Below are 21,690 nucleotides of genomic sequence, written 5' to 3'. Positions count from 1 at the left end.
CCGTTTTATGTTTTGCTATAAATAGACTCTTATGCCTTTTATCCTAGGGTTTTTCTGGTGCCACCAAAAACATTTATGAGTTTGTAATCAAGATATCTCTTAATATGTTTAGTTTTTGAATTTGATTTCTTCTGCAAAGTTTTTTTTATCTCATCTCTATCTATCTAGTCTTGCTTGATTTAGTGTTTTCTGGGTTTTCTGGGTTTTTGATGAAGATTTTTCTTGTGTAGTGAACTAGGGTTCTTGAGGATGGGATAGACTAGGTGGAGAATCTTTGTCTAATAGGATGCCTAAGCTTAGATTGTTTGATTTCCCTTCTGGATTAGTGTTCTTACTGCTAATTTCTTACTGATCATTTGGGATTAGATCTTAAGCATATCAACATCCAAAAGGTGTTCCATGAGATGCTTGAACAAACTAATACCAGAGATTTATATTCCTAGCCTAAGAGATTGGATGTCTACGGTGTTTATTGACGTGAATGAACTTGTTTGTCATGCGTGCTTAATCATGATTCTCTAGTGAGTGTTAGGTTTGGAAGTGATTGAGTCTGAGTAGCTTCTGCCAAGACATTGGATGAGCTAAGCTATGATGTTCATTGTCTAGGGATAGCTTGATTGTATTCTGTTAGGCATTCAAGGTAGATTAAGAGACTCCACCGAAATCAGTAACCCCATCTTTAAGGCCTCTACTTGTGACACCCCGGTTTCAGAGATTTGCGAGGAGGTTTAAAATAATTGATTTGGCCACTTATGTCAGCAAAGTGCACTTATCTTTTCGATCAGGGGTCATGAGTAGTCTTAGGATGGGTGACCTTCCGGGAAGTGACTGTCAGAACTGTGTGAGTAAGGACAAAACACAGGGAAAGATCATGTGGTCATTTGTAGGGACGGTAACAAGTCTTTAAAGCCTCTTGAACGTAGCAAACCGGCCGTCGGATGTGGATGGGCTCACGGGCCTAGTGAGAGGACGTGAGGCCCATTAAGGAAAGTGGGCCCATGGACTGAGATTGAACATGGGGCCCACTGAGAGGTGGCGGTCGTGGCGTTACAAGTGGTATCAGAGCCAAACCCAGACGAGTGTGAAGTCGAGTGGACTCACACCGTTTGGGGGTGACGGTCTTGGTGTGCAACAAGGATGTTGTGATCTGTTAGTGGGGGTGAATTGTGACACCCGGTTTCAGAGATTTGCAGAGAGATTTAAAAGAATTGATTTTGCCACCTATGTCACCAAAGTGCACTTATCTTTTCGGTCAGGGGTCCTAAGAGAACTCCATAGTTAAGCATGCTTGAGTTGGAGTAGTCTTAGGATGGTTGACCTTCCAGGAAGTGATTGTCAGAATTGTGTGAGTGAGGACAAAACACAGGAAAAGATCATGTGGTGATTTGTAGGGACGGTAACAAGTCTTTAAAGCCTCCCGGACGTAGCAAACCGGCCGTTGGATGTGGATGGGCTCATAGGCCTAGTGAGAGGATGTGAGGCCCATTAAGGAAAGTGGGCCCATGGACTGGGATTGGACATGGGCCCACTGAGAGGTGGCGGTTGGGGTGTTACACTACTTATCTGATTGCTTCTACATCGCTGAGCTTGTTCTTTTTTTTTTTGTTGCAATTGCTTGCTTTTTTGTCTCTGCACGTTTAGCTTGTTTTTGCTCTCTTTCGTTATTGCATTTTAGCTCTTGTTCTACAAACTCGTTTTGTTACTGCATCTCGTTTACTCTAGATTGTTAGACAAACAAAAACTTATTATGAATTTGGCTTAACTTGTGACTGCTTGATCGCATCTTGATTGTTGGTAAAGTTTCCCATTTGGATTGACACCTTCTGTAATACAACTACATTAGGTTAATTGAGACCTGCTAGGTTAGACATAAAAATCTTAGTATCAAGTGTACTGCTCCAAACTCAACCTTATGATCATATTTTTCCTCAAAAAATAATTGGAAATGCATTGAGGCGATTTAATTCAGCATGGTTTGGTAAATACTCTACCTGGATAGAGTATAGTACATCGACTAATAAAGCTTATTGCTTGTGTTGTTACTTATTTAAAGACGAGATACTGAAAAGAGTCATTAATTATGCGTTTGTGGATGAAGGTTTTTCTCTGTGGAATAAGCGTCACTCACTAAGGGATCATGTGGGTGAAACGCCCAACACATTTCATACGATTACTGCTAGGAATTGTGATGATTTGTTGAATCAAGCTCAGTCTATTGTATATGCTCTGCATAAGCTAGATGATGTGGTAGAAAAGGAGTATAGCTTCAGGTTGAATGCTTCGATTGATGTTTCCAGGTACTTATTGTGATAAGGGTTACCTTTTCATGGTCATGATGAGTCAAAAGAGTCTCCTAATAGAAGTAATTTTTTAGAGCTCAGTAGATACACTGGAGAATAAAATGATCGTGCACATAAGGTTATTTTGGAGAATGCTCCAAGAAATAACCAGATGATTTCTCCAATGATTCAAAAGGATATTGCAAACTCTTTTGCAGAAGAAGTTGTGAAATCTATCATAGAAGAAATTGATCATGATGTGTTTGCTTTGTTGGTTGATGAGTCTGCAGATATATCTGACAAGGAATAAATGGCTGTTGTTTTTCGATTTGTTGATAAGAGTGGAGCAATGAAAGAAAGATTTGTTGGAGTTCTTCATGTACAAGAAACATCTTTTTTTTTTTTTAATCTCTGAAGTTGCAATTTATGGTTTATTTGCAAAATATGGGTTAAGCTTGACAAAGGTGAGAGGAAAAGGTTATGACGGAGAAAGTAATATGAAGGGTGAGTTCAATGGGCTTAGATCATGGTTGCTAGGGAAAACAGTTCAGCATATTACGTCCATTGTTTTGCTCTTCAACTTCAGTTGGTTGTCGTTAAAGTTGTGAAAAACACTTTAGTGTTGGTGAATTTTTTGACATGGTTTCTACTCTGTTGAATGTGGTTAAAGCTTCTTGTAAGAGGAAGGATATGATTCGAGAAAGTTATCGGAATAAAGTGTAGGAGGGAATTAGTTATGGTGACATTAGCACTGGAACAAGATTGAATCAAGAGCTTTCTCTTCAAAGGCCTGGAAGTACTCGTTGGAATTCTCATCAAAAAACGTTATTGTGTATGGTTGAGTTGTTTCCTTCCATCATTGAAGTTCTTGAGTATATCCAAGATGAAGGAGTTGATGACTCAAAAAGACGTCAAGCATATGTCTTCTCAAGTACTTTCATACATTTGATTATGTGTTCTATATGCAACTAATGTTACCCATCTTGGGGATGACCGAGAATTTATCGATGGCTTTGCAAAGGAAGGATCAAGATATTTTGAATGTCATGTCACTGGTTGAATCAACTAAGCGAGAATTACAAAAACTAAGAGATGGTCGATGGGATTCATTTATGATTAATGTTTCTGATTTTTGTGAGAAACATAATGTTGAAGTGCTCAAGATGGATGAAGATTTTGTTGATTCAAGGAAGCCAAGAAAAAAAAAACCAACATAACCAATATGCATCATTACAAGGTTAATTGTTTCTATACTGTTTAGGATATGCAGCTTCAGGAGTTTAATGATCGTTTTACAGAGGTAAACACATAACTACTTATTTGTATGGCTTCTTTAAATCCTCTTGACTCGTTTCATGAGTTTGACAAGGCGAAGATGATGAGATTGGATGGATTTTACCCAGAGGACTTTAGTTTTGGGGATCGTTTATGTCTTGAACAACAACTCGGAATCTACATCGACAATATACGCGCCAATATACGATTCAAGAATTTGAAGAATCTTGGAGATCTTTCTTGTCTTCTGGTGGAAACGCGAAAGCATCTTGCGCATCCTTTGGTTTATAGACTTCTTAGGTTAGTTTTAACTTTGCCTGTGGCTACTACAAGTGTGGAAAGATGTTTCTCTGCAATGAAACTAGTGAAGACACCATCACACAACAGAATTGGAGATCAGTTTTTAAGTGATTGTTTAGTATGTTATATTAAGAAAGATTTGTTTAGATCGGTCACTAATGAAAAGGTGATTAAAAGATTTCAGACTATGAGTGAGCGTAGGGTACTTCTATAAGAAATTTTGTTCATTTATCATGTGTTTTGTATAACATGGTTTTTGAAACAACCCGACCTATTTTTTTTTAATAACCTAATATCTAGTGATCCCACTTTCACTAGAAACCTACCCCCAATAATCAACAACAACGGATAACAAAAAAAACAACTCCAATAACCAATAACCATCAAAAAAGTAACATAACATCAATTCCAACAATAATCCAGAACATAACCAAAAGTGAAACCAACATTCCTAACATCCATTCTAGACCAGTAGGTTCCACTCTAGCATACTAACAAAGGCACAGAGCAAACAACCGAGCCTCTAGAACATCTTCCTCTTCATCGCCTGGAACCCACAATCACACTTCGCCTTTACGTGCACCACAAACACAAATTGAGATGCATGGTGTCGACCGACACCTGCTCGACACTCTCGAAACCCTAACGGTGTCGACCGACACTCACTAAGTCCCCGAGTCATCCTCACGTTGGTGTCGACCGACACCGATGCCGAGCAGAGATTTCCTTCGAACAGAACCTTCGAATCTCGTCTCCAAGCTTCTCCTTTTCATCCAACACAATCCCAGGAACGAATCCAAGCCTCAGGAGGTACAAAAAACTCACAAAATCACAGAAACAGAGATCGTAGCTTAGATAAGCCATGGTCATATGCACTCACCTTAGCCAAAACTATGAGATCTATGGCCAAACGACGAAGCTACCACCACGACAACTTTCCCACTACGTCCCTAGCCTTGGATCCACACTCTCCAGGAAGAAACTCTCTCACAAATCAAAGGAATCTCCCAAAAACCTCAAGAACAAGCTATGGAAGACTCTTTTCTTATTTCTTTCTAAAACTCACAGAAAAGGCTAAAGGGACGAAGGAAGTCGAGTTCTCCCTTTTAAACTCGAGTCTAAGGTTTCCCTAAACCAGCCACGCAAACCGGAGAATTAAAATCGAACCGATTTGACCAACCACGAATGGTGTCGATCGACACCACTAGTAGTGTCGATCGACACCCCTACCAGAAATTGAATTTCTGATTCGCGGATTTTACAGTTTTAATATATTTTATTTAGTTTAATATTTTTGCCACTGATAAAATTCTTTTCTAGATCCGCCACTTGGCTGGAGAAGCTTTTGTATAGGCAGAGATCTCCTAAAATCCAACATGGGTATGTTAGTGGGCTCAGGAACCTCTATTCCCCTGTGGAGAACACCATGGCTGTTTGTCTTCTCACCACAAGCCCAATGGGACCGCTAACAAAAGCCACGCAAAACCTCAGAGTAGTAGATCTCCTCCTTATAGAATCTCGAGAATGGAATTTATAGCTAGTCAAACTCATCCTCCCGAACTATGAAAAGGAGATCCTACAGCTAAAACCAATCTAAAAAGGGGCCACAAATATCTGGGATTGGTTACCTACAAACGATGATGCTTACTCGGCTAAATCAGGCTACTTTGAAGAAGTAAAACTTGATGAAGACCCTGGTGAAGAAACCTCCCCTCCACTTAGTAGCTCAGACCCCTGTAATTGGTAGACTAATATATGGTCCCTTAAGACCTCTCCAAAAACCAAATTGCTACTCTGGAAAGCTACCCAAAATGCCCTGCCTGTTGGAGAGAACCTCATGCACCGAAACATTACTGATTCTGCAAAATGTCCACATTGTGATGAGGAGGAATCTACCTTGCACCTCTTCTTCCATTGCTCATATGCGAAACATTTCTGGTCTCTGGCCTCGGTTAGGGTTCTGGTACTCCCTAAAATCTTCAACTCTCTGAAGGAGGGTATCACAAAAGCAAGCAAAATCCTCTGTTTACCTCCATCAGGGATAGCTTCAGGTCCTCTATCCCCGTGGATTATTTGGTCGATCTAGACTATCCGTAATCAGATGATTTTCAACAAAAAAAATTGAATCTCGGCGGAGGATGCATCCTCCGATGCATATCGCCATGGAAAGAGCCAAAGAATGTTAGAACGCTCAATCTTACCGATCCAGATCTGTTCATCCATCCAACCCGACCACCCAATCATGCCTACCTCCAGCTTCTCTGACCTTCTTCATAGATGCCTCTTGGAAGAAAAATGGAACTGTGGGCTTCGAATGGTTTTTCAAAGACCAGTTCAGTTTAATCAAACTACAAGGCTCCGCATCTACGACTCATGTTGGCTCACCATTGATGGCCAAAGCATTGTCAACTCTTGCTGCAGTTGGAGTTGCAATTGAATCGAACATTCAAACAATCACTTTCGCTTCAGACTCGCAATCGCTGGTCCAAGCTCTAAATCAGAAGATCCATCAAAAAGAACTTCACGGGACTCTCCACGATGTTTTCGCTCTATCCTCTAGCTTTGATTATTGCTATTTTACTTTCGTTCCTCGCACTCAGAATCGCCAAGCAGATGCTTTGGTGAAGGAGGCTCTCCTCCATTTGTGTAATGAACCCTAAGTTTTATTAAAAGCACTTCTTTGTTAAAAAACACACAAAAAAAAGATTTATTCCAGATTTAATTTTTTTATTCTCCTATCATCTATGTTTGAATTCAATTTTTAATTGTTGTAAAATCATATAATACATAAAGTTAATAAAAATGTATCTTATTGTGATTTTAATTTTTTAAAACGAACATATATTAATATAAAAAGTGTATGTTGAACATACGTATATAGTAGATTTACCTTATATGGTAAATTTTAAATTTTTAAGAAGTTTAAACTATTATAATTGACATATCTAAACTTAACAAAAAATTTAAAATTAAACATATTAAAATTTTAAAATAACACAAAGATATTATATTGCAGAGTTATATGACATGACAAGGTATAATTGATAATACAAAGAAATAAAATATCATTAATATCGATATAAGTTAAATCCTCATTTCACTATTTTAACAACATCGATATAAAATATATGGAATCAAAATAATTTAATTAAGATTAGATTAAACAAAAATTGTTGTGCTGTATATGACGAATTATATATTAAATTACTATAATTAACAAAATAGTATATTAGCAAAATTAGTATTAAAATAATACATAAACAAAACATTAAAATAAAAAATTTGCTCTGCGATATACCACGAGTCATAATCTAGTATATATATATATATAGTATGCAAATTCGGAATTTATTGTTTTACATGATTTTGCTTATACTTATATTCTTTGATGATATAATAGAATACATTTTATTATTTTAATCAGTTAACTTATATGGAGAGTGAGAATGATTTGTGGTATTTATATGTTATGGTTCAATAAATAAGTGTTGAAAATGTGTAGTGATTTGTGCATATTTGGACAATTTAACCTACAAAGGAGGACTCCCAAAATTGGCAAGTATTTTTTTTTTAAATGAGTTTGGGAATTCGTTTGGTATTTCTAAAAACTGATTGATTTTTCTAATTATTCTTATCAGAGGATACGATAGACTACTTTTTAATATGTTTACTTATATTGATTATGAGAATGGTTAGTAGTATTAATATCTTGTGGTTCAATAAATAAATGTTGTAATTGTGCAGTGGGTAATTGCAAGAAATTTCAATATAATTTATGTGGCATTTGGATATTTTACCTACAAAAAGGTCTTCCAAAATTGGAACGTAGTTTTCAAAGATCTGTATGGGAATTTATTTGGTTATAATTTTCACAGAAGCTAACATGACCTACCTTAATCTGTTTATTTATATTGATAGTGAGAATAGTTTAGTGATATTTATATGTCGTGATACAATAATTAAGTGTTGAAAAAGTGCAGTGGAGATTTACAAAAAAATTGTAAAATAACTTTTGTGCATATTTGGACAGTTTACCAACAAAAGAGGACCTCAAAAACTGGCAAGTAGTTTATTTTTAAAAAAATATGAGTATGAAAATTCATCTGGTATTTATTATTCTTCTAGGATAACAAGATGGATCACCTATTAATCTGTTTACTTATATTGTTATTTTGGGATAATTTGGGTAATTCAAGTCGGTTAATTTTGAGTAATTTTGGGCAATGCTGGTAATTATGTTAAATTCGAGTAACTGATCAATTAGGTAAACCGAACCGACCGAACCGATAACCGACTACATATTATAACTCTTTCCGATTGGTTTTCTTTTCTTAAGCGAAACCGAACCATAAACTAAAAATTTCGGTTCGGTTTAATTTGGAATTCTCCGTTTGGGTAATATTTTCCAAGCTGATATTGAACATTATTTCGAAAACTTGGTATGCAAGAGGTTTGAACTAAACATCTGTTGATTTCTCAAAATACTCGACGTTTTAGAGACAACAAAACCATGTAAATGCTCAACTTTAAAAAAATCCAAGCATCTGTGTCTCGATCAAATTCATCTCATACTTAGCTAAGCCTTCTTGATTCATAAAAAGCTAACATGATCGTTAATCGAGATAAGGAACCGCTTTTTGTTAATTGCATATGTATGTGTATGTGTCATATAGAAAATTTAAAGCAACAACTGCATTTTGTATACCTTTATTTGACCTTGAATGCAATAGTAGACCTTATATTCAATATTTGAGAAACATAACAACTAAGGATACTGAAATTACAGTTGACTCCCTTACGACTAAACAATAAACAGAAGTCAAAATGACAGATATAACCCGGAGGAAGTCTGCAATAGATTTATTTAAGGTAGATTACAAATTGAATATATGTGAAAACATAAAGGTAGGTCTACTCCTTAATTATAGTTTAAATTTTAATAAAAAATTTATAAAAAATAATTTGATAAACCTATTGACCAAATAATAACCACATAGACTTCCTGCATTGAAATAAAATACATTTACATATAAACGAATCAAATTAAGGGAGGAAAGGCTGATTAGATTAAACTTATTTGATTTAGGGTTTGCTTAAGTAGACTTCTCTATTATTGGTGGTTGAATTTGTTATGCCATCAACTATTAATAATTAGTCATGGACGTTCGGTCAGAACGAGAGAACCGAACCGATTAAACCGAGATGTTTGGTTTTCGGCAGCATCTGTGAGAGGATCAATAAACTGATCGGCGACATTAATATGGTAATTCGGTTACCGGTTTGGTTCGGTTCGGCAGGGCATAACCGATCGGTTTTAATTAACCGAGTTATATATACCTAATTTTCACTAACCCTAACCCTAATAATTTTCATTTCTTTCTCTTCCACCTTTTGCCTCTCTCTTTGGCGATAAGCGGTTCTGAAACTGAAAAAATCTGTCTCATCAAATCATCATCATAATCATCTTTCTTCTTCATCTTCGTCATCTACAGCTCTTCTCTCTGTCAAACATGGTGTAGAGATCGACCTTTTAGTCCAAACCCTAATCTCGAGTTTTAGACATGTAATGTCTTCTTCTTTTCTTTGTCTTCTCCTATGATGCTTTGTTGTTTGCTTCTCGTTAATCAGTGTATTAATGTGTGGGTGGTTTATTATTTTGACAGATCTGAAGATTGTAGTGGCGGCTAAATCAGAGCCAGATCTGGTGGAATTTGAACGACGATGTCGATGATGATATTGACGCCGCCGCCGGTATTACTTCAGCTTCTCTCGTAAGAATATATCTCTCAACTTCTTCTCCTTATCGATTTTCTCATTTCCAAATTTTAATGGCGACTCATCGTTTACTTGTTGTTTTCTTTTGGTACTAGTTCTGAACTCAGAAGATCTCCGAGTTCGTATCTTCTCCGTTTGAGCAATGGCTTTCGATCGCCCCATTTCTATGCCGCTGCTGGTTTTGCCTGAGTTCGATCAGAATCAGTCGGGTTCAATCGATGAAAAAAGTTTCGGATTCGGGCTTCCAAGTTTTGATTTTGGTGATCCATGGAGCTAATGGCTGTGCCTAAGAAGAAGGTCACGAAACTCTCAGTCTCTCTTATTTGGTTTTTCTCCTTTTCGTTTTCCTGTTTCTGAAATGTTAAAAATTTCATTAGGATTTTGAATTATTGTGGCGTCTGGGTTTAAGCTCAGTTCTAAATTGATTTGGTTCCTTAAGGCTCATATGTTCTTGGGTGTTCAGAGCTATCTATTATGAAAATGTGTATTTTTTTTCCTTGGAGAATGATAGTGTTAATCAAAATTGTTCTTTATGAAAAATGCAGATTTCTAAACACAAGAGAGGGATAAGAAATGGGCCAAAGGCTCTTAAACCTGTTCCTATAGATTGGCTTCTCTTGTTGCTTTATCTGTTTGTCACTATTTAATTTAATAGCTGAAGTATAAGCGCATATGCTTTCTGATTCAATATTCTGTCCTTTAGCATCACTTGTTAGAAACTGCATATCATTTAAGTAACTAGAACTGTGAACCTTTAACAAGTTTGATAAAATAACTTCTTGTGTTCACCGCGGTACAATAGTCAACTTGTTTGGCCGTGGCAATAAATCACACTTGTTTGGCCTTGGCATATGCTTGATTTTGTATTTGTATCGCTTATCATGATCTCATGATGAGGGCACTTGTATATACCGCTGTTTAAGTGCATACTCTTTTTGTGTTCCAGGAGTTGCGGGTGAGTTAAGCTGCCACTTTTCTTTTGTTGCAGCGGTGAGCGGCTAAACCCTAGGGAGCAAGGCAATTCGAACAACTGATAAAGGTTTTCAATATGATCACCTTGTTGGATATCAAGACGCAGCAACCTTGGCTTTTTTAGTAGTAGACTCGAGTGATTTGATAGACTTAGTTGATGCTGTTTTGGCAAACTATTTGGGTTATTGCTGCAAGATCAATATGCTCATGCTTCTTACACTTGCTGTGTTAATACCTCATAATTTCTTAGAGTGTTTCAAGGGTAATTATTGGTGTATCATAGTTAAAATAGCTCACATGTGTGATCGATGTTGTTTGTTTAGTAGGTCTCTCTCCCATTGTGACAGAGAGAGCACAACAATAATAACCCTAGGTAAAAAAGATTGTTATATCCGAAGACTCATCATGCTCATTTCCTACTTCTTTATTGTTTTACAAGGAACTATACAAAATTGGAGTACCATTCATGTGAAAAAAACCCTTGATTTGATAAAATCTAAGATTTAACTATCTCGAACTTCCTCTTCATTATAGTTGAATGGTAGCGGAACTGATTTGAATGCTCTGAATTTTCCCACATTGTTCAAATGCTCGTTCTCCAACCTTCACAACCAGACAAAGCAAGAACCCTTAAGTAAAAAATGCTTTAAAAGGAGCAAGCACAGTGATTAAATTTTTTTGGGTTCAGAAGTTACCTAAAGAAATTCCAGATACCACGACGTATGATCTCAAGAGCAGCAAGAAGAGCAACCATAGTTTTACAATGTAAGAACACGAAGTTGAAATCCAGCACGGTCTGCAGCCACGCCAACCTCAACACAATGTTTACGACCTACAAAGAAGAGAAGACAGAAACAAAATTATAAAGAAAAACTAAATCAGGATATGAAATTGTTCCTTTTAAGTTTCTTAGTTCTCACCATTGCAATGTAGTAAACAGATTTGTGAGGAACAAGAATCTTCTCTCTCAACCAATATATAGATGGATTGTGAAGCAATCATACTCTTTTTTCAATTAAAGACTTTTTCAATTATACAAATTTCACACAGAACTCCAACTCGTTGACTTCAAAAATAAGTCTAAGTTAATAGCCTAACTGCCTAAGAAAACCAAAAACTTGATTTCTCCATATGTATAATATATAATCATTTCAAAAACATACAGAGGCAAGTACATATCATATATCAAAGAATACAACAAGAAACTCTTTCAAATTATTCACCAATTTGCAATAACTTGGTTATCAAATTATGAAGACTTCATGTTGATGTCAACCTTGTAGACATAAACTAGCCTCTATGAAGATACTTCCCTTGAAGTCTATTTTGTATGGTCTATTTTTGTAATTACAATTTAATAAAGCAGACAGCAGATGAAGTCTACTAGGATAGTTGACTTCTTTTGTTGTCTTTCCTTTGTTATTTTTTTGGTCAGTTTTGCAATTAAAAACATAGAACAGAGTAGACTTCCTAGAAAGTTTCAACAAGTTAACTTCGATTACAGTCTACTCTGGTTATTTTTGCAATTGACCAAACCATTGACTTTGTAGTAGACTTCTAGCTAACAAGTAGACTTCATCTATCCGTCAACTAGAAAAAGTAAACTTCGTTATGGTTAGTTTTGCAATTGACCAAGTTTGACTTTCGCCAAGTAGACTACGTACGAAGTCTCCAGGATTGTTGACTTCGTTTGCAGTCTGCCGTGGTCATTTTTGGGGTTGACCAACATTTTAATTTTTTAACTAGTAGACTTCTTTTGCAGTCAACTAATTAATTTTCTATCAATAATATGACGGTCATTGTTTTTATATTTTGGTCAAATCCAAAAATAGCCACTATAGAAGTCTACTCTTTTATTATCGGAAGAAGACTTCGTCCGACAGTCATAACTAAAAAGTCAAGAATTTGGTCAATTGCAAAAATACACCTTAGTAGACTGCAAACGAAGTATCCGACAGAAAGATTATAATGCAGTCTGAACCATATTTTTTTGTTTTCAAATGAAATTAAGGAGACTGAAATTTCAGTCTACGAGCTCGAAACTCAATAAATTTTTAATTGCAAATTTGACCACATAGTAGACTTTACATGATATTATGACGGTTAGACTAACAAATGAAGTCTAATTTGCAAAAAAATCAAGGAAAATCACAAAATCTACCGGAAAATAACCTTATCGGTGGTTGTTTCGCAATGTAAAGTACCGAGGACGTCGTCATTAGTCACCACAGAAGAAACCCAGCACCAATTTAATCACTATCCAAGAATCATGACATATAACAAGATGAATGCACTTGCAAATTTTCTTGGATTAAAACGAAGAGGAGATGGAAGAAAATGAAGTTCTCATAGCATTGATGTTATTTAAGCTTACAAATCTAGGTTGTTGAAGCTTTAAGAGCTTCAAATTTTGTTGTTCATGGTTGTTGGAAAATTGATGGCGGTGGCATAACCGTAAATAAAAGAAGAAGATAAGGATATAGATGTAATAAACATTTTCGCAAGAAATTCAAATAAATCAGAAATAATGACATTTTTGTGAATAAAATGAATGGACAAGGATTTGTAGTGGCAAATGTTGGAAAGAGAAAAATGGGTCTAACATTACAATTGACTCAAGTTTATAGTCTAATTTTGCAAGTCTCCCAAATTTTAATAGGTAATTTACCTAATTAAAATGCTTGTAAATAAATGAAATAATAAAAATGAAAAACAAAAATCTTAAAAAGATTTTATACTAGCATGAGTGACTGTCTAGTGTACAATTTTTCAAACGAAAAGTTTTCAACTTTTACTTGTCAAATTAATAAAAAAAAAGTATAGGTGAGAGTGGACACCGACCTTCGTGTCAGTGTTACAGATTCAACAAATATCTTTTTGTGTAGACGTTTCTTTCTTATTTGCCAGATATTATTTTTGGTCTTCTCTTTTCTTTACACCTAAAAAAAAAATAAAAATATCTCCTCTTTTAGGCAAGATATTTTGTTCCTTCACACATTCATGTGCCTGCTAAAATAAACAAATAAATAAAAGACAAGATATTTTGGTTTTTGCAAAGGTCAAAGCAAAGGCTACGTTGTGTGATTGGGCCTAAAGCATATAAAAATAGACACTTTTGAGAATCAAGAACCACTTGTGCATCTCACATCGCGAGTACGAAACTCTTTTTTCTCTACACGTAAAGCGAGTGGCGTTAATATTCCTAAAAATATCTGTGGGGATCCTCAGCATTTTGCACTTTTTATACTTTTCACCCAAATGTTTCTAGAATTATCAGCTTATGTCACATGCCTCTTTCCTCGCTTACATGTCCCTTTGCAGACACGACCCACCCATTGTCTATCCATCTATACAATACACATTTCTTCTTTTTTACCCTTCTTCTTCACACGCAGCTGAAGAAGAAGTTGTGGAATCATTGCCTTCTCTTCTCAAAGTTTCTTCCTTTTCAGAATCTTTGTTTTGTTTTTGCTTCAGAAGATCTCTCTCTACTACGTGAGTCTTGATTGTTTTTTTAAACCCTTATTTGAGTGAGGGTTGCGTTGATTCCTCTATTCTTTTTGGATGATCTTGAATTGGATCTTCTTTCACTGCTCTGGTTGGTAACAAGAAATCTATAATTTTCTGAGTTCCCTGCTCTGATTGTTGCTTGTTGATCTGAATTTTTCAAGTCTTTTCTGTGATTTTAATTGGTTCCTCTGATCTCTTGTTTGATTGGTTTTGATTTCTAGTAATGTCTACATAGAAATTTACAATCTTTTATTATATAAATGTTCAAAAGATCGGATCTTTATCTACTTTCTGGACTTGCTTTTTATACCAAGTTCCCATCTTTTGTTAGTTATATAATGTATTGTGGCAAGATTATGATATAAAAGGGACTAACCAAAGGGGTTTGATTCTTGGTTATAGTGAAAGGAGCTTGCTTTCTTCAGTTCACTGTGACGGTTGAGCCAAAAAACATTGAGATTGGTTCAGTTTAAAAGATGGGTTATATGTGTGATTTCTGTGGTGAGCAAAGATCAATGGTGTATTGTCGGTCTGATGCAGCATGTTTGTGTCTTTCCTGTGACCGTAATGTTCATTCTGCTAACGCTTTGTCGAAACGTCATTCGCGGACTTTGATATGTGAGAGGTGTAATGCACAGCCAGCATCTGTTCGGTGTAGCGATGAGAGGGTTTCTTTATGCCAAAACTGTGATTGGGTAGGCCATGATGGAACAAGTTCTACTACTACTACTTCACATCATAAAAGGCAAACCATCAATTGTTATTCTGGTTGCCCTTCGAGTGCCGAACTTTCCTCCATATGGTCTTTCTGTTTGGATTTGAATATGTCTTCTACTGGAGAATCTGCATGTGAACAAGGAATGGGTTTGATGACTATAGATGAAGGCCCTGGAGACAAATCACGTGTCCAAAATGTCAATGTAGATCAGTCTGGAACCAGTTCGGCTGCACAAGGTATGGATCGCTCTTGTGTTCCAGAAAATACTTCACTGGCTAAGGTACTTTAACATGATTATCTTCATATTGTGGTAGAAGTTTGAACGCAACTGGCGTCTACATGTTTTCTTATTATTGTACTGGTTGTAGGAGCTTGGAGTATGTGAAGATGACTTCAATGGGAATCTTATTATGGATGAAGTCGACATGGCTCTTGAGAACTATGAAGAACTCTTTGGTACAGCCTTCAACTCATCAAGATATCTCTTTGAACACGGTGGAATCGGAAGTCTTTTTGACAAAGATGAAGCTCCTGAGGTTCTTTCAATCTTCTTCCATCAGAGACTAGTATCGCTAAAGTTAATGATGACTTTTTTTTTTTCTGTGATCCTTATGCTCTCCTGTGTTTATCTCAATTAAGGGCTCAATCGAAGGAAACGCAATGCAGCAGCCAGCCATAAGTAATAATGCATCTGCAGATGATTCGTTCATGACTTGTAGAACCGAGCCAATAATTTGCTATTCATCAAAGCCAGCTCATTCGAATATCTCCTTCTCTCGTGTCACTGGAGAAAGTAACGCTGGAGATTTCCAAGATTGTGGCGCATCATCAATGAAGCAGCATTCAAACGAGCCACAACCATGGTGCCCTCCAAAATCACAGGACATCATTGCTTCCTCACATGCAACAACACGTAACAATGCTGTTATGCGTTACAAGGAAAAAAAGAAGGCTCGCAAGTAAGTATAAACCATATGGAAAAGGAATGTAATTCATCACTCATCAGTGTAGGTTATGATTGTTAATGTTGTACATATGCTATATTAATAGGTTTGACAAGCGAGTGAGGTACGTCTCTCGGAAAGAACGGGCTGATGTGAGACGGCGTGTGAAGGGACGGTTTGTCAAGTCGGGTGAAGCTTATGATTACGACCCGATGAGTCCAGCAAGAAGCTATTGAAGATACCATAAAAACCCGAAACAATGAAGAATCACAGAGCGGAGATATCAGCCAAACAGATGTAACTAATTGGCTGTTATAGAATGAAGCATTTACAGCGAGGATCTGGTCTAAAGGCCATTATTGGTTGTGTAGGAATACGAGCTTTCAGCCGAGAAAAAGCTTCATTCTTGCTTCTGCCTCTTTTTGCATAAGTTTGTTATCTTGTGTCATTTGGCTGCTTCAGCATGACCTGACAGTGAAACTCTTCTACAGATTGAGGTTCATGATCCGTAAATTTTGTTCTGTTGTAATTTGTGTAGCCAAGACAAAACATCGAATGTATATTTCGTTAAGTATGAATTATGTAGAAGATTATAGTATCGTTGAGGCCCATGTTCTATATTCGCGGTATAGGTTGATGATACTAAACAAGTAGTGTATTGTCTTAAAGCTTAAAAACAAGAATCAACCTTTTGATATTACATTATCTAGCTTTCAAGTTCCTATTGCACTATCAAAACGCACTGCATTCATTCATATTGATCAGACAAAAGCTGCATGATACAAAATCAAAATTAATGTTTGCTCGTACTGTAACCACTAGTTTAAGATCTTCAGTCTTCATAACTTTCATCTCCTGAAAAACCGGCAAAATCATCTCCCTCGCTTGTTTCCTGCAGACAATTCAATTTCAAGTTTCAGATCAGAGTATATATCAGCATGCCAGCCAGGTGGTTCCAGTATTGTGGATAAGAATGGAAAGATACCTGTTTCTTGTCCCAGTCCTTCAGCTTGGGATTAGCTAACATGTAATTATCACGTAGAGGAGCCCAAGCAGGAGCGTCATCATCATTTGACGGTGTTTGACCCTGCACCATCCAACCAAGGTTACTTTTGATTCGTAACTAACAGCCATCATTCATGAAGGTGATTCGTTCAGTAATTTTCACTTATGAGCCAGATGAAAACAGAATACTAACTTGCTATATTATACATTCATCCAAACGTGAAAGCTTTATAAACACTAAAAGTTGCCTCTAGTAATTAACCAAGAATACTTCTAATTTATAAATAACAGCCCTCATAATGAAATGACAGTACTAACTAGCTAATACATTCATCCAAAAGTGAAGGATTAAACACTCAAGAGAAAATCATAATGGGGGGAGAGAGTAAGAGATATGGGGACTATGCCAAACCTTAGTGTCTGTTTTTGTTTTCCCTAACTCAGAGAAGAATGCTTCTTTTCTTCGCTTCTTCAACACTGATGAATGTTCCAATAGAACAAAAAAACCAGAATTAGAAGAAAAGAAACAAGACAGTGGATACAAAAACATTCATGCCAATATCTAAACCTACCTTTAGCGTCTTTTGACCTTGAAGGATTCAAACCCTTCTGAGCATGTTGAGCCTTGTTTACCTATTTGAAAAACATGAAGTTTCAAATAAGAGGAAATCACTCCCGGAGATTAACACACAACCCCAAAAAAAGACATAGAAACAAACTTACAGCATTGAAAAGTTTGACCACTGTGTGATTCCAGGAGTTCATAGAGAAGAAAAATTGAATCAGTATCAAAAAACCAAACAAACACCCAAAAGCTAAGAGAGAGAGCTAAACTGAAGCAACAATACCTCCTTTAGTGGCAACACCAATAAGAATCTTCTCATGGGAATCCAAATAGCTACCAGGTTTAACATGTCCTTTCTCAGCAATCTTCAAAGCAAAAAAAAGCAAATTGTTATCATCATCAAAAGCAGGACACACACAAGAACACAGTAAATACAAAAAAAAAACAAAACTCATACCACATGTTTAGCCTTTCTAGCTTGACCTTTAGCTTTCTTTTCAGCATCTTCTTCAGCTAGCTTCTCTGCTATAAGATGCTTATGTGCTGATAAAACTGGACCCTGTTTACACAACAACAACAACAACACACTATTCAACACTTTTCCCCCAAAAATCAAACTTTTAAGATTCCAAAGAATCTACTTCATAAGAATCTCACCAAAGTATCATCATCTCCTTTAGTCTTCTTCATTATAGCTTTAAAAGCGACTTTAAAAGCATTACAACCATCAGTAGCAAACTTGGTAACTCCAGATTCAATCTCTCCATGATCTTCACCATCCGAATGCTCATCTTTATCCGAACCATCATCTTCTTCAATCACATCGTAATTTGGTCCCATGTTCGCATCAGTGAAGATCTGCTCACGAATTGTTACTTCTGGTTGCTTCTCTTCGTCTTCGTCATCGGAATTGTAGTCTCGTGCTCTCTTCTGAAAAATCTTTTGATTCTTCATTGTAACTTTAAACCTATCGGACGAAGAAGGTTTCGATTTTAACTTTTTGTTCCTCGCCGCCTTAGTACCTTTCTTTACTCCGACTCTTCTCTTTCTAGAACCTCTCTCTGCCATCGCTGTGTGAGCTTCTTCTCCGGTAGACATGGTTCCGTCGATAAATTTGGGTTTTCACGGCGGCGAGAGTTTTTGAGAGAGAAGGGACGAAGAAGAGAGAGATAGGGTTTTGAAAATCAATCCATTTCTTTAAACCTTTGCTTTAACCAAAAAAAATGTTCTCGGGTTTTGATTTCCGGTTAAGTTCGGGTTTATTAAATGGATTCGGGTTTGAATTTGACAATTGCGGTTTGGGTTCATGATCTTTCAAGTGCCTTTTTATCTTCAGACTTAGAGGCTCAAGGAGAGGCTAGTTTACTTATAGAAATCGTTTATTTCCAGTTTTCCCCCTATTGGAGATCCCATTTTTGTACCAAACTAGCATATTGAACTGGACTATTATGTATTAACGAGCCGCACTCGTCGAGGTATTTGTACAAACAGACATAATCCATGTAATCAAAAAAACTATCAAAATAAAAGAATATAGAAAAGAAACTATAAGTATATGAAAGAACTCTTTTTACAGTTTATATATGATGTAACTAGAGCTTATCGACAAAAAAAAAAAAATCAATTTAGCTAGTCCTTTGCTGCTTCGGTTGCAATTAGATCAATGAATACTATTTAACTATGAATTTTTTTGGTAACTATCATGAAATTTATGCATACTATATTTGTAAGAAATGTAAAAAATGAATATCATCTATCTTAAGATATTTTTTGGAGTACAAATTTGTGCTATTTTTTTTGTTTTCTCGAGTGGAGTTTAATTAAAAAATTTAAACCCATTACACTAATTGGATCCTCCTTAAGATATATAATAAAACCTCTATAAATTAATAAAGTCGGAACCATAAAATTTTATTAATTTATAGAGGTTTTAATTTATGAAGAGATTTTCTCATTTTCATAGTTTTGAAAATTTTCTAATACAAAATAAAATACTTTTGTTATCATTCACACTTTTAAAGTTTTTTTTTTAATTTAGAATCTTGGCTATCATAATAGGATGAATGTCAATTGTTTACTATATCTATACTATTAAAAGAGAATCATTTTTAATAAGTAGACATAGAGTTAGAAATTAGTACAATGAAATGTTATTCAAATAGGAATAAGGATACGTATCTTTGAAACCAAACAAATTGATATTAATTGGAGCCAAACAGATTATTAGTCCTTAGCTGTAATAGCCGAACAAAAACTAAATAATATTAACACATAAAAATCGGGTGCAATTAGTACCTACCATAAGTGTAACATCCGCGAACCGAAATCCTGGTTTAGGGATTGCATCGGTCGATGCACTGGTTGCATCGGTCGATGCAGTGGTTGCATCGGTCGATGCATGTTTGGTTTTCTCGATTGAGTTTTAAGTTAAACGTTGCGTTTTGGGTAAAGGAAAACCGTTAAGTCGTGTTTCTGTCTCATTAGACGAGTTTAGCCTTTTTTGAGAGAAAAGAGAAGAGAGAAAAGGTTATTGAGTGTTCTTGGGGGTTTTGGGAGATTTGAGGCTGTTCCTGTAGAGATCTGTAGCTGAGATCGTTGTAGGAGCTTCTTAGGAGCGTTTTCTTCTTGTGTTTGGGTCGGATTTCTTCTGTGGCAAAGGTAAGTGCATGACCATGGCTTAACTAAGCTGACGAAATCTCTGATTTGCTTGTTTTGTGTTCTTAGGCTTGTTAGATTGGTATTTGGGACGATTGGAAGCTTTCTTGTGGCTTGGGATTGTGTTTTATGGTTACAGGAACAAAAATCCGGCGAGAAGCTTCGGGGGAAAACGATGCTCGGTCGATGCAACCTCCAACTGGTGTTGGTCGATGCATGTTGGTATCGGTCGATGCTGAGTCCCGGTTTGTTATTGTTGATTGTTGATTGTTTATTGATGGTTAGAGATGTCTCTATTGCTTGTGTGTATAGCCCAATAGATGGCAGGATTGCCTTACTGAGTGTTTATAAAATACTCATGCATTGCAATTTGCGTTTGTGGTGCAGGGAAAGGCAAAGTGTGATCGTGAAATCAAGGGAATGAAGAGGAGGATGTTCTAGTGGTTCGCTTGGTAGTCTGGATTCTGTTAGGTTGCTAGAGTTGAGTCTTAGAATGTTGTTTAGGATTGCTGGTTCTATGGTTTATGCTGTTTGGATCATTAGTTTATGATTTGGAATTAATATCAGTTATTGGATTATGATTGGATTATTTATTGCTATTGGTATCTGTTATTTCCGCTGTTGGTTGTGTTTGTGGTTAGGTGGCTAGTGGGTATGGGACCACTAGCTTTAGTGTATTTATTATTATTATTTATTATTTATTAATAAAAAAAACGGGTCAGGTCGTTTCAGTTTGGTATCAGAGCCCTTACGGTTATAGGTTTGGGTTCACTAGGTTTCTGTTTGGGATTGCATGTCTTGATTGATTATGTGAGTTAGTCAATTATGTGTGGCATGGAGTCCTAGAACATCATCTTCGAGCCTATAGTGTGATTCCACGGTGAGTTTATGTTTCTGTGTTATGATAATTGTGTGCTTAGCCTTCTGTTCATGGTAGTGCAGATGGTTAGAGAGGATGCTGTCGCTGGTTGTGGTCGTGGTCATGGACGCGGACGTGGTCGTGGTCGTGGACGCGGACGTGGTCGTGGTAGGGGCAGAGTCCTAGTGGTTAGTGAGACCGAGGACCAGAGTGTGACAGCAGAGGGTGTCGGCAAGTCGTAGAGTGTCCAGAGGGATTCCGTGAGTGTGGCCGGAGGGGGCGGTGTTGATGCTCCAGTGGCCGGTGATGTTAGCGCCCCAGTTGCGGGTGTCCCAGTGGGTGGAGTCCCGGGTATCAACCTTGCCGGTTTGCTGGCACAGTTGATAGCGCGGTTACCGCCAGTGACACCGGCTCAGGCTCAGGTTGTGCCACCAGTGGTGGCAGAGGAGCGGCAGCCAGTGGCTGCGGATGTGTGGGTCCATTCTCGTTATATCAGCATGCTGACAGAGATGGGTCGTATTCGTACCGAGCGGTTTTTGGGAGGTAGAGATCCTACCGCTGCGGAGGCATGGAGGACAAGTGTGGAACGTAACTTCCATACTCTGAGATGTCCTAAGGAGTTTTGGGTGGACATTGGGGTCCACTATTTGACTGGTGATGCTCAGTTGTGGTGGAGTTCTGTGGCAGCCAGAAGAGTGCAGAGGGAGATGACTTGGGCTGACTACGTCTTGGAGTTCAACCGCAAGTATTTCCCTAGAGAGGCACTGGATAGGTTGGAGGTGCAGTTCCTTCAGCTAGCTCAGGGAACTCGGTCAGTGCGAGAGCTTGACTTG

The 21,690-nt window shown here is 37.0% G+C and overlaps 2 protein-coding genes and 2 pseudogenes across 4 annotated transcripts; 3 read left to right on the top strand and 1 right to left on the bottom strand.

Annotated features, from left to right (window-relative positions):
* The first annotated feature begins 2,451 nt into the window (after positions 1–2,451).
* LOC147922775 (uncharacterized) lies at positions 2,452–4,068 on the top strand (annotated as a pseudogene).
* A 5,828-nt stretch (positions 4,069–9,896) lies between these two features.
* Positions 9,897–10,663, top strand: LOC104760808 (uncharacterized; annotated as a pseudogene).
* Positions 10,664–13,641: 2,978 nt separating this feature from the next.
* On the top strand, positions 13,642–16,371 carry LOC104760807 (zinc finger protein CONSTANS-LIKE 10). 3 transcript variants are annotated; one of them, XM_087498219.1, is made up of 5 exons: positions 13,642–14,096; positions 14,514–15,109; positions 15,198–15,365; positions 15,469–15,788; positions 15,880–16,371. In XM_087498219.1, the coding sequence occupies exons 2-5, from the start codon at positions 14,588–14,590 to the stop codon at positions 16,007–16,009; spliced, it is 1,140 nt and encodes a 379-aa protein (XP_087354345.1). In that variant the 5' UTR covers positions 13,642–14,096; positions 14,514–14,587; the 3' UTR covers positions 16,010–16,371. The 3 variants fall into 3 exon arrangements, with proteins under 3 accessions (XP_087354345.1, XP_019095535.2, XP_087354346.1); XM_019239990.2 differs by having other exon boundaries at positions 13,688–14,199; XM_087498220.1 differs by lacking the exon at positions 13,642–14,096 and having other exon boundaries at positions 14,926–15,065.
* Positions 16,372–16,410: 39 nt separating this feature from the next.
* LOC104760806 (uncharacterized) lies at positions 16,411–18,825 on the bottom strand. The gene is made up of 8 exons (XM_010483768.3): positions 18,001–18,825; positions 17,801–17,902; positions 17,627–17,708; positions 17,502–17,521; positions 17,351–17,411; positions 17,191–17,255; positions 16,759–16,860; positions 16,411–16,665 (listed from the first exon to the last, which is right to left on the bottom strand). Exons 1-8 carry the CDS (start codon positions 18,439–18,441, stop codon positions 16,606–16,608), a joined length of 933 nt encoding a protein of 310 aa, XP_010482070.2. The 5' UTR covers positions 18,442–18,825; the 3' UTR covers positions 16,411–16,605.
* Positions 18,826–21,690: the final 2,865 nt, after the last annotated feature.

The sequence above is a fragment of the Camelina sativa genome, chromosome 18 (genome assembly GCF_030686135.1).
Source record: "Camelina sativa cultivar CO46 ecotype springtype chromosome 18, ASM3068613v1".
Taxonomy (NCBI): domain Eukaryota; kingdom Viridiplantae; phylum Streptophyta; class Magnoliopsida; order Brassicales; family Brassicaceae; genus Camelina; species Camelina sativa.
This window is presented reverse-complemented; position numbering and strand designations above follow the sequence as displayed.

Bases quoted from the DNA above. Each gene is read 5' to 3' on its own strand.
- LOC104760806 (XM_010483768.3), bottom strand. From the start codon at position 18,441: ATGTCTACCGGAGAAGAAGCTCACACAGCGATGGCAGAGAGAGGTTCT. The intron at 17,256-17,350 runs GTAGGTTTAGAT...AACATTCATCAG, and splicing joins AAGGTCAAAAGACGCTAAAG to TGTTGAAGAAGCGAAGAAAA. The intron at 16,861-17,190 runs GTTTGGCATAGT...TGGATGGTGCAG, and splicing joins AAACAAAAACAGACACTAAG to GGTCAAACACCGTCAAATGA.
- LOC104760807 (XM_087498219.1), top strand. From the start codon at position 14,588: ATGGGTTATATGTGTGATTTCTGTGGTGAGCAAAGATCAATGGTGTAT. The intron at 15,110-15,197 runs GTACTTTAACAT...TACTGGTTGTAG, and splicing joins AAAATACTTCACTGGCTAAG to GAGCTTGGAGTATGTGAAGA. The intron at 15,366-15,468 runs GTTCTTTCAATC...ATCTCAATTAAG, and splicing joins ACAAAGATGAAGCTCCTGAG to GGCTCAATCGAAGGAAACGC.